The 11,074-nt window shown below is 60.2% G+C and overlaps 3 protein-coding genes across 3 annotated transcripts; all 3 read left to right on the top strand.

Annotated features, from left to right (window-relative positions):
* Positions 1–95: 95 nt before the first annotated feature.
* On the top strand, positions 96–3,296 carry LOC141730767 (C-signal-like). The gene is made up of 6 exons (XM_074550883.1): positions 96–1,299; positions 1,656–1,707; positions 1,910–2,097; positions 2,396–2,554; positions 2,649–2,768; positions 3,059–3,296. The coding sequence occupies exons 1-6, from the start codon at positions 1,153–1,155 to the stop codon at positions 3,170–3,172; spliced, it is 780 nt and encodes a 259-aa protein (XP_074406984.1). The 5' UTR covers positions 96–1,152; the 3' UTR covers positions 3,173–3,296.
* Positions 3,297–4,469: 1,173 nt separating this feature from the next.
* LOC141730768 (C-signal-like) lies at positions 4,470–7,067 on the top strand. Its single transcript, XM_074550884.1, has 6 exons — positions 4,470–5,085; positions 5,442–5,493; positions 5,696–5,883; positions 6,190–6,348; positions 6,443–6,562; positions 6,863–7,067. The coding sequence occupies exons 1-6, from the start codon at positions 4,939–4,941 to the stop codon at positions 6,974–6,976; spliced, it is 780 nt and encodes a 259-aa protein (XP_074406985.1). The 5' UTR covers positions 4,470–4,938; the 3' UTR covers positions 6,977–7,067.
* A 1,603-nt stretch (positions 7,068–8,670) lies between these two features.
* On the top strand, positions 8,671–10,863 carry LOC141730766 (C-signal-like). Its single transcript, XM_074550882.1, has 6 exons — positions 8,671–8,895; positions 9,252–9,303; positions 9,506–9,693; positions 9,992–10,150; positions 10,245–10,364; positions 10,659–10,863. Exons 1-6 carry the CDS (start codon positions 8,749–8,751, stop codon positions 10,770–10,772), a joined length of 780 nt encoding a protein of 259 aa, XP_074406983.1. The 5' UTR covers positions 8,671–8,748; the 3' UTR covers positions 10,773–10,863.
* Positions 10,864–11,074: the final 211 nt, after the last annotated feature.

Here is an 11,074-nt window from a genome sequence, read left to right as displayed (position 1 = left end):
CACTCCTGCCCTGGGGATTGGTGGTGCCCAGAGCTGCCCCAGCCCACGGCAGTCACTGGCACCCCCATGAGCTCCAGCCAGCAGCTCCCATGGCACCGTGAGTGCCCTCTGGAGACCTCCCCTCCAGGAGGCACTGGAGGGGAGACTGGTTGTGGACACTGAGTGTGGAGACAGAGCAGAGAGGCAGCAGTTGCCAGAATTTTCAGAGTTGGAGAATGCAGGTGGACCACAGGTGGATTGGGGAAGGAGACAGAAGTTGCTTCCCAAGCCCTTCTCTTCTTGAAGCTCCAAAGCCAAGCACCTCATCCCCATGTCGTGGGCAGTCAGGAAGAGGCACAGCCCTGCAAGCACAACACAAGGAGTGGGTGGGCAGGAGGAGAGACAATTCCCAGGCAGGAGAGGAGGCACATCCTAGGCAGAAAATGACTGTGAAGATGAGAAATGGGACTCAGTCCTGGGACAAAGCATCTGAACGACCCTCCTGGAAGGTTCAGTCCTGGCTGCTGCTGTCCCAGCCTCTGTGCTTCCACCGGGAAGAACAAGGCAGGGGGTGGGTGGCTGGGGCAGGAGCTGGTGATGTGCTGGCCATGCAGGTGCCCATCCTTCTGCCAGGAGACTGGATCCTCTGGTTGGGCTTCTCTGCATGGGAGCCTTGTTTGACTTGACCATCAGGGAATGGGCAGTGGCTTGGAGGAGGCCAGCTCAAGGCAGAGAGTGTCTGCTCGTGGCTGTGTGAGGAATGTCCTGGCCCAGGCGGTGAGATCAGGCTGTGCCCAGTGCTGTGTGGGTCTGATAGAGGAAGCCCTTCTTGTGAAAATGTCAAGCCCATGTGAGCCCTGGAGCTTTCCACATCCCTTCCACATGCTGCTCCGTCCCTCCTCAGCCACAACATCCTCTCCTGGTTTATGGCACTAAGTTTCCAAGGACAGCAGAATTTTGCATGAGACCGCCAAGAGGTTTTGTCCTTTGGAAACAAGGCCTGGATCCCAGCCAGGATGAGTGGCCTGGAGTTTGAAGGGCAGGTGCAGTTGCTCCTCCTGGATCCAAGGGTTGGTGTAAACCCTGAGTGGGTGGGGTGTCTGGAAAAAGCTAAAAGGAACTGTGAGAGAGCAGAGCAAACAGTGAGAGCTGGAGCAGACGAGGACAAGCAGCATGGCAGGGCTCCACGTCCGCTCCGTTCTGGTGACCGGGGCCAACCGAGGCATCGGCCTGGGGTTTGTCCAGCATTTCCTGAGGATGCCAAACCCACCTCAGTGGATCTTTGCAGGCTGTCGGGACCCCAAGGGACAGCGAGCACAGGTGAGGCTGGGCAGGAGGCATGGGCTGTGCTGAGGGATGGGGGCACTCGGTGCCAGGGGGAGATTGGAACAGGGATGGTGCTTGCAAGGGGCTGGAGCTTCAGCTGGGCACGTGTGGCACACGGCAGCTGGGCTGAGACAACATGGGAGCAGCTGTGCATGGGATGCATGGAGGGAACAGTGCTACTTGGTCATGGAGAACTCCCCATCCATTGGTTTCAAGGCAGCTGGAGCATAGTGTGGGTCCACAGTAGTGCAGGGATGGAGCCAGAGCAATGTGGGCTTTAGCTGGTAATGGCTGAGCCTCTGCACAGCTCCTCCAGGCTCTCCATGCCTACACAGTGCTCTCTCTTTCAGGAGTTGCAGAATTTGGCCTCCAAGCACCCCAACATCATCATCATCCCGCTCGGTAGGTGCCCCGAGTGCGGATCCTTTGCCCCAGTTCCTCTGGCGAGTGCCCAGGCTGGGCACACCCTGGGAGCTCCGTGCTGGGAGGGAGCTGTGCCACGGGCTGGTGCCTGCAGGGCCATGGGGCACTGCCACCTCTGGGGGAACAGAGGGGACTCCAGCATGGGGACACAGGCTCTGACCTCCCCGTGTTGGCTCTGCAGAAGTCTCTGACCCTGCCAGCATCAAGGCAGCTGCAGCCAAGGTTGGGGAGCACCTGGGGGGCTCTGGGCTCAACCTCCTCATCAACAATGCTGGAGTTTTGAAGGCAAAGTCTCTTGATGATGAGATGCTGCAGGACATGACTGAGACTTACACCACCAACACGGTTGGACCCCTGCTGATGGGCCAGGTGAGTCCACAGCACTGGCTCCAGAAGGATCCCTTCCCATGTACTCAAACTGAACATTACAGAGGGAGTGAAGGGCCAGTGGGAGGGCCTCTTGTCACAGCTCTGGTGCCCTGATGGGCTCTCAGTTAATGAGAAGCTCAGGCAGCCATGGGCTGGAGCTCAGGAGCTGGAGCCTGGCAGGGAAGAGGAGGGAGGATGCCCCCCAGTGCTGGTGTCCATGTTGCCCAGTGTGGAAGGAGCTTCTCCCCTGTCCTGTGCTGTGTCCATGAGTGCTCCTGTCCCCTCTGTCTCCTCACAGGCATTTCTGCCCTTGCTGAAGAAGGCTGCCCAGGGCAGCCCAGGCTCAGGGCTGAGCTGCAACAAGGCTGCCATTGTCAACATATCCAGCACTGGTGGCTCCATAACTTCTAACGAAATTTGGGAGTTGATACAAGGTGTCTCCTACCGCTGCAGCAAGGTACTGTCACAGCTTTGCTTTCCCTGCCCAGCTGCGGGTCCCCTTGCAGCCCCCCTTCCCCTGCCACCACCGTCCCTGCATTGTCTCCCCTCAGGCTGCTCTGAACATGCTGAGCAAGTGCCAGTCCCTGGCGTACAAGGAGCACGACATCCTCTGCGTCGCTCTCCACCCCGGCTGGGTGCAAACCGACATGGGCAACGCTCCCGGACAAGTGGTAGGAATTCCTCCGGGGCGGGTCCATCAGAGCTCCTGGGCTGATTTTGCATGGTTGGGAGTTGCTGTCCTGAGCCCCTGCCCGTGGCTTCCCTGCCTGTCCAATCCCTGCTGGAGCAGCTCCCCCTGTCCTGGTACTGGGTTTCCCCATCCCCTCAGTTCCCTGCTTGGCCCCTCTGTCCTGCTTGTTCAGGAATTTAAGCTTTCCGCTGTGTTGTGAAGTGACTCGTTCTTCCAGCCTTGCTGGACCAGGGCCTCAGGCCCAGAACTGTTTCTCTGTGTGCCCCACAGCCCCCAGTGACAGTGGATGACAGCGTGCAAGGGATGCTGAAGGTCCTCTCCTCCCTCTCTGAGAAGGACACCGGCACCTTCCGGGACTGGGAAGGGAATGTCATCCCCTGGTGAAGCACCACTGCAGGATCCTGGCAGCCAGAGGTCCCTCTGGCACTGCTCCCACCTTCCCCACATCCTCAATAAACTCCTGCTGAGACCCCCAGCTCTGTTGTGCAGTGCCAGCTCATGGGGTGGCCCTTTCCAGATATCCCACTCCTGCCCTGGGGATTGGTGGTGCCCAGAGCTGCCCCAGCCCAGGGCTGTCACTGGCACCCCCATGAGTTCCAGCCAGCAGCTCCCATGGCACCGTGAGTGTCCTCTGGAGACCTCCCCTCCAGGAGGCACTGGAGGAGCTGGAGCTGGGCCCCTCTCCTGAGAGGAGAGAGATCTTCTGAGCCTCTGCAGGACTGGCTTTCCCCTGCCCAGGCTGAGCTGCCTGAGGGGCTGGGGGGCACAGGGAGCAGCTGCCCTCTGCCCTCAGCTGGGGAATGCCTGGTCTCAGGTGGGACAGAGGGACACACAGAGCTCGGGAAGAGCACAGGGATCCTGTCATGGGCTCAGACAGGGGTTTGAGACTGGGTGTGGAGACAGAGCAGAGAGACATCAGCTGCCAGAGTTTACAGAGTGAGGGATACAGAGGGAGCACAGGTGGGTTGGGGAAGGAGACAGAAGTTGCTTCCCAAGCCCTTCTCTTCTGGAAGCTCCACACCCAAACACCTTATCCCCATGTCCTGGGCAGCCTGGAAGAGGCACAGCTCTGCCAGCACAACCCAGGGTGTGGGTGGGCAGGAGAGGAGACTTTTCATAGCCACAAAATGTCTGTGGAGATGACAAATGGGGACTCAGTCCCGGGACAAAGCACCTGAATGACCCTCCTGGAAGGCTCATTCCTGGCTGCTGCTGTCCCAGTCTCTGTGCTTCCACCTGGGAGAACCAGGCAGGGGATGGGTGGCTGGGGCAGGGGGTGACCCAGGGGCTCCCTCCCCTACACGGGCACTGTGCCTGGGACAGCATCTCCAGTACCTCCCTGGCAGCTCACCTTGCTGGCGCGGTACGGGTACATGGGGGCCTGTGGCACGTGGAGGCACAGCCCGATGGAGCCCAGCTTGGGGGAGATGTTGATGACAGCAGCCCTGCTGCAGCTCAGACCCTCCTTGCCTTGGCTGCCTGCTCCAGGAGAGGCAGAAGTTCCTGCTGCAAGGACACAGATGCTGCATCAAGATGTGGCAAGCCTGCAGTTTGTGTCTTGCTGGAGTGCAAGGCCAGTGCTGGCCATGCAGGTGCCCATTGTTCTGCCAGGAGACTGGATCCTCTGGGTGTGCTTCCCTGCATGGGAGCTTGTTTGCCTCTACCATCAGGGAATGGGCAGTGGCTTGGAGGAGGCCAGCTCAAGGCAGAGAGTGTCTGCTCGTGGCTGTGTGAGGAATGTCCTGGCCCAGGCGGTGAGATCAGGCTGTGCCCAGTGCTGTGTGGGTCTGATAGAGGAAGCCCTTCTTGTGAAAATGTCAAGCCCATGTGAGCCCTGGAGCTTTCCACATCCCTTCCACATGCTGCTCCGTCCCTCCTCAGCCACAACATCCTCTCCTGGTTTATGGCACTAAGTTTCCAAGGACAGCAGAATTTTGCATGAGACCGCCAAGGGGTTTTGTCCTTTGGAAACAAGGCCTGGATCCCAGCCAGGATGAGTGGCCTGGAGTTTGAAGGGCAGGTGCAGTTGCTCCTCCTGGATCCAAGGGTTGGTGTAAACCCTGAGTGGGTGGGGTGTCTGGAAAAAGCTAAAAGGAACTGTGAGAGAGCAGAGCAAACAGTGAGAGCTGGAGCAGACGAGGACAAGCAGCATGGCAGGGCTCCACGTCCGCTCCGTTCTGGTGACCGGGGCCAACCGAGGCATCGGCCTGGGGTTTGTCCAGCATTTCCTGAGGATGCCAAACCCACCTCAGTGGATCTTTGCAGGCTGTCGGGACCCCAAGGGACAGCGAGCACAGGTGAGGCTGGGCAGGAGGCATGGGCTGTGCTGAGGGATGGGGGCACTCGGTGCCAGGGGGAGATTGGAACAGGGATGGTGCTTGCAAGGGGCTGGAGCTTCAGCTGGGCACGTGTGGCACACGGCAGCTGGGCTGAGACAACATGGGAGCAGCTGTGCATGGGATGCATGGAGGGAACAGTGCTACTTGGTCATGGAGAACTCCCCATCCATTGGTTTCAAGGCAGCTGGAGCATAGTGTGGGTCCACAGTAGTGCAGGGATGGAGCCAGAGCAATGTGGGCTTTAGCTGGTAATGGCTGAGCCTCTGCACAGCTCCTCCAGGCTCTCCATGCCTACACAGTGCTCTCTCTTTCAGGAGTTGCAGAATTTGGCCTCCAAGCACCCCAACATCATCATCATCCCGCTCGGTAGGTGCCCCGAGTGCGGATCCTTTGCCCCAGTTCCTCTGGCGAGTGCCCAGGCTGGGCACACCCTGGGAGCTCCGTGCTGGGAGGGAGCTGTGCCACGGGCTGGTGCCTGCAGGGCCATGGGGCACTGCCACCTCTGGGGGAACAGAGGGGACTCCAGCATGGGGACACAGGCTCTGACCTCCCTGTGTTGGCTCTGCAGAAGTCTCTGACCCCGCCAGCATCAAGGCAGCTGCAGCCAAGGTTGGGGAGCACCTGGGGGGCTCTGGGCTCAACCTCCTCATCAACAATGCTGGAATGGTCAAGCCTAAGATGCTTGAGGCTGAAACGCTGCAGGACATGACTGAGACTTACACCACCAACACAGCTGGACCCCTGCTGATGGGCCAGGTGGGTGCCCAGCACTACAGCACTGGCTCCAGAAGGATCCCTTCCCATGTACTCAAACTGAACATTACAGAGGGGGTGAAGGGCCAGTGGGAGGGGCTCCTGTCACAGCTCTGGTGCCCTGATGGGCTCTCAGTTGATGAGAAGCTTGTGGAGCCGTGGGCTGGAGCTCAGGAGCTGGAGCCCGGCAGGGAAGAGGAGGGAGGATGCCCCCCAGTGCTGGTGTCCATGTTGCCCAGTGTGGAAGGAGCTTCTCCCCTGTCCTGTGCTGTGTCCATGTGTGCTCCTGTCCCCTCTGTCTCCTAACAGGCATTTCTACCCTTGCTGAAGAAGGCTTCCCAGGGCAGCCCAGGCTCAGGGCTGAGCTGCAACAAGGCTGCCATTGTCAACATATCCAGCATTGCCGGTTCCATCGCTTCTGCCTTTGGTTGGGAGTTGATACAAGGTGTCTCCTACCGCTGCAGCAAGGTACTGTCACAGCTTTGCTTTCCCTGCCCAGCTGCGGGTCCCCTTGCAGTCCCCCTTCCCCTGCCACCACCGTCCCTGCATTGTCTCCCCTCAGGCTGCTCTGAACATGCTGAGCAAGTGCCAGTCCCTGGCGTACAAGGAGCACGGCATCCTCTGCGTCGCTCTCCACCCCGGCTGGGTGCAAACTGACTTGGGCAGCGCTGCCGGAGAAGCGGTAGGAATTCCTCCGGGGCGGGTCCATCAGAGCTCCTGGGCTGATTTTGCATGGTTGGGAGTTGCTGTCCTGAGCCCCTTCCCGTGGCTTCCCTGCCTGTCCAATCCCTGCTGGAGCAGCTCCCCCATCCTGGTGCTGGGTGCTGGGTGTCCCCATCCCCTCAATTCTCATCTCAGTCCCTCCCCCTTGGGTTTTCAGCTTTCCCTTAGCCCTGGAGCAGCTCTTTCCCCTGGCTCCAGCTGCTCCAGGGCCCTCAGCCAGGCCTTGGGCATGGGCTGCATCTCCCCCTGTGCCCCACAGCCCCCAGTGACAGTGGATGACAGCGTGCAAGGGATGCTGAAGGTCCTCTCCTCCCTCTCTGAGAAGGACACCGGCGCCTTCCGGGACTGGGAAGGGAATGTCATCCCCTGGTGAGACACCACTGCAGGATCCTGGCAGCCAGAGGTCCCTCTGGCACTGCTCCCACCTTCCCCACATCCTCAATAAACTCCTGCTGAGACCCCCAGCTCTGTTGTGCAGTGCCAGCTCATGGGGTGGCCCTTTCCAGATATCCCACTCCTGCCCTGGGGATTGGTGGTGCCCAGAGCTGCCCCAGCCCAGGGCTGTCACTGGCACCCCCATGAGTTCCAGCCAGCAGCTCCCATGGCACCGTGAGTGTCCTCTGGAGACCTCCCCTCCAGGAGGCACTGGAGGAGCTGGAGCTGGGCCCCTCTCCTGAGAGGAGAGAGATCTTCTGAGCCTCTGCAGGACTGGCTTTCCCCTGCCCAGGCTGAGCTGCCTGAGGGGCTGGGGGGCACAGGGAGCAGCTGCCCTCTGCCCTCAGCTGGGGAATGCCTGGTCTCAGGTGGGACAGAGGGACACACAGAGCTCAGGCAGAGCACAAGGATTCTGCCATGGGCTCAGACAGGGGTTTGAGACTGGGTGTGGAGACAGAGCAGAGAGACATCAGCTGCCCGAGTTTACAGAGTGAGGGATACAGAGGGAGCACAGGTGGGTTGGGGAAGGAGACAGAAGTTGCTTCCCAAGCCCTTGTCTTCTGGAAGCTCCACACCCAAACACCTTATCCCCATGTCCTGGGCAGCCTGGAAGAGGCACAGCTCTGCCAGCACAACCCAGGGTGTGGGTGGGCAGGAGAGGAGACTTTTCATAGCCACAAAATGTCTGTGGAGATGACAAATGGGGACTCAGTCCCGGGACAAAGCACCTGAATGACCCTCCTGGAAGGCTCATTCCTGGCTGCTGCTGTCCCAGTCTCTGTGCTTCCACCTGGGAGAACCAGGCAGGGGATGGGTGGCTGGGGCAGGGGGTGACCCAGGGGCTCCCTCCCCTACACGGGCACTGTGCCTGGGACAGCATCTCCAGTACCTCCCTGGCAGCTCACCTTGCTGGCGCGGTACGGGTACATGGGGGCCTGTGGCACGTGGAGGCACAGCCCGATGGAGCCCAGCTTGGGGGAGATGTTGATGACAGCAGCCCTGCTGCAGCTCAGACCCTCCTTGCCTTGGCTGCCTGCTCCAGGAGTGGCAGAAGTTCCTGCTGCAAGGACACAGATGCTGCATCAAGATGTGGCAAGCCTGCAGTTTGTGTCTTGCTGGAGTGCAAGGCCAGTGCTGGCCATGCAGGTGCCCATTGTTCTGCCAGGAGACTGGATCCTCTGGGTGTGCTTCCCTGCATGGGAGCTTGTTTGCCTCTACCATCAGGGAATGGGCAGTGGCTTGGAGGAGGCCAGCTCAAGGCAGAGAGTGTCTGCTCGTGGCTGTGTGAGGAATGTCCTGGCCCAGGGGAGCGGGGCAGGTGATGAGATCAGGCTGTGCCCAGTGCTGTGTGGGTCTGATAGAGGAAGCCCTTCTTGTGAAGGTGTCAAGCCCACGTGAGCCCTGGAGCTTCCCACGTGCTGCTCCTTCCCTCCTCAGCCACAACATAAACCTCTCCTGGTTTATGGCACTAGGATTCCCAAGGACAGCAGAATTTTGCATGAGACCGCCAAGGGTTTTTGCCCTTTGGAAACAAGGCCTGGATCCCAGCCGGGATCAATGGCCTGGAGTTTGGAGGGCAGGTGCAGTTGCTCCTCCTGGATCCAAGGGTTGGCGTAAACCCTGAGTGGGTGGGTTGTCTGGAAAAAGCTAAAAGGAACTGTGAGAGAGCAGAGCAAACAGTGAGAGCTGGAGCAGACGAGGACAAGCAGCATGGCAGGGCTCCACGTCCGCTCCGTTCTGGTGACCGGGGCCAACCGAGGCATCGGCCTGGGGTTTGTCCAGCATTTCCTGAGGATGCCAAACCCACCTCAGTGGATCTTTGCAGGCTGTCGGGACCCCAAGGGACAGCGAGCACAGGTGAGGCTGGGCAGGAGGCATGGGCTGTGCTGAGGGATGGGGGCACTCGGTGCCAGGGGGAGATTGGAACAGGGATGGTGCTTGCAAGGGGCTGGAGCTTCAGCTGGGCACGTGTGGTACACGGCAGCTGGGCTGAGACAACATGGGAGCAGCTGTGCATGGGATGCATGGAGGGAACAGTGCTATTTGGTCATGGAGAACACCCCATCCTTTGGATTCAGGGCAGCTGGAGCATAGTGTGGGTCCATGGTAGTGCAGGGATGGAGCCAGAGCAATGTGGGCTTTAGCTGGTAATGGCTGAGCCTCTGCACAGCTCCTCCAGGCTCTCCATGCCTACACAGTGCTCTCTCTTTCAGGAGTTGCAGAATTTGGCCTCCAAGCACCCCAACATCATCATCATCCCGCTCGGTAGGTACCCCGAGTGCGGATCCTTTGCCCCAGTTCCTCTGGCGAGTGCCCAGGCTGGGCACCCCCTGGGAGCCCCGTGCTGGGAGGGAGCTGTGCCACGGGCTGGTGCCTGCAGGGCCATGGGGCACTGCCACCTCTGGGGGAACAGAGGGGACTCCAGCATGGGGACACAGGCTCTGACCTCCCCGTGTTGGCTCTGCAGAAGTCTCTGACCCTGCCAGCATCAAGGCAGCTGCAGCCAAGGTTGGGGAGCACCTGGGGGGCTCTGGGCTCAACCTCCTCATCAACAATGCTGGAGTTTTGAAGGCAAAGTCTCTTGATGATGAGATGCTGCAGGACATGACTGAGACTTACACCACCAACACGGTTGGACCCCTGCTGATGGGCCAGGTGAGTCCACAGCACTGGCTCCAGAAGGATCCCTTCCCATGTACTCAAACTGAACATTACAGAGGGAGTGAAGGGCCAGTGGGAGGGCCTCTTGTCACAGCTCTGGTGCCCTGATGGGCTCTCAGTTGATGAGAAGCTCAGGCAGCCATGGGCTGGAGCTCAAAAGCTGGAGCCCGGCAGGGAAGAGGAGGGAGGATGCCCCCCAGTGCTGGTGTCCATGTTGCCCAGTGTGGAAGGAGCTTCTCCCCTGCCCTGTGCTGTGTCCGTGTGTGCTCCTGTCCCCTCTGTCTCCTCACAGGCATTTCTGCCCTTGCTGAAGAAAGCTGCCCAGGGCAGCCCAGGCTCAGGGCTGAGCTGCAGCAAGGCTGCCATTGTCAACATATCCAGCATTGGTGGCTCCATCGCTTCTGCCTTTGGTTGGGAGTTGATACAAGGTGTCTCCTACCGCTGCAGCAAGGTACTGTCACAGCTTTGCTTTCCCTGCCCAGCTGCGGGTCCCCTTGCAGTCCCCCTTCCCCTGCCACCACCGTCCCTGCATTGTCTCCCCTCAGGCTGCTCTGAACATGCTGAGCAGGTGCCAGTCCCTGGCGTACAAGGAGCACGGCATCCTCTGCGTCGCTCTCCACCCCGGCTGGGTGCAAACCGACATGGGCAGCGCTGCCGGACACGCGGTAGGAATTCCTCCGGGGCGGGTCCATCAGAGCTCCTGGGCTGATTTTGCATGGTTGGGAGTTGCTGTCCTGAGCCCCTGCCCGTGGCTTCCCTGCCTGCCCAATCCCTGCTGGGGCAGCTCCCCCTGTCCTGGTCCTGGGTGTTCCCATCCCCTCAGTTCTCATCTCAGTCCCTCCCCTTGGGGTTTTCAGCTTTCCCTTTGCCCTGGAGCAGCTCTTTCCCCTGGCTCCAGCTGCTCCAGGGCCCTCAGCCAGGCCTTGGGCATGGGCTGCATCTCCCCCTGTGCCCCACAGCCCCCAGTGACAGTGGATGACAGCGTGCAAGGGATGCTGAAGGTCCTCTCCTCCCTCTCTGAGAAGGACACCGGCTCCTACCGGGACTGGGAAGGGAATGTCATCCCCTGGTGAGACACCACTGCAGGATCCTGGCAGCCAGAGGTCCTTCTGGCACTGCTCCCACCTTCCCCACATCCTCAATAAACTCCTGCTGAGACCCCCAGCTCTGTTGTGCAGTGCCAGCTCATGGGGTGGCCCTTTCCAGATATCCCACTCCTGCCCTGGGGATTGGTGGTGCCCAGAGCTGCCCCAGCCCAGGGCTGTCACTGGCACCCCCATGAGTTCCAGCCAGCAGCTCCCATGGCACCGTGAGTGTCCTCTGGAGACCTCCCCTCCAGAAGGCACTGGAGGAGCTGGAGCTGGGCCCCTCTCCT

Source organism: Zonotrichia albicollis, chromosome 13 (assembly GCF_047830755.1).
Source record: "Zonotrichia albicollis isolate bZonAlb1 chromosome 13, bZonAlb1.hap1, whole genome shotgun sequence".
Classification (NCBI taxonomy): Eukaryota; Metazoa; Chordata; class Aves; order Passeriformes; family Passerellidae; genus Zonotrichia; species Zonotrichia albicollis.
Note: the sequence above shows the minus strand (reverse complement) of the source record. Positions and strands in the feature narration are given on the sequence as shown.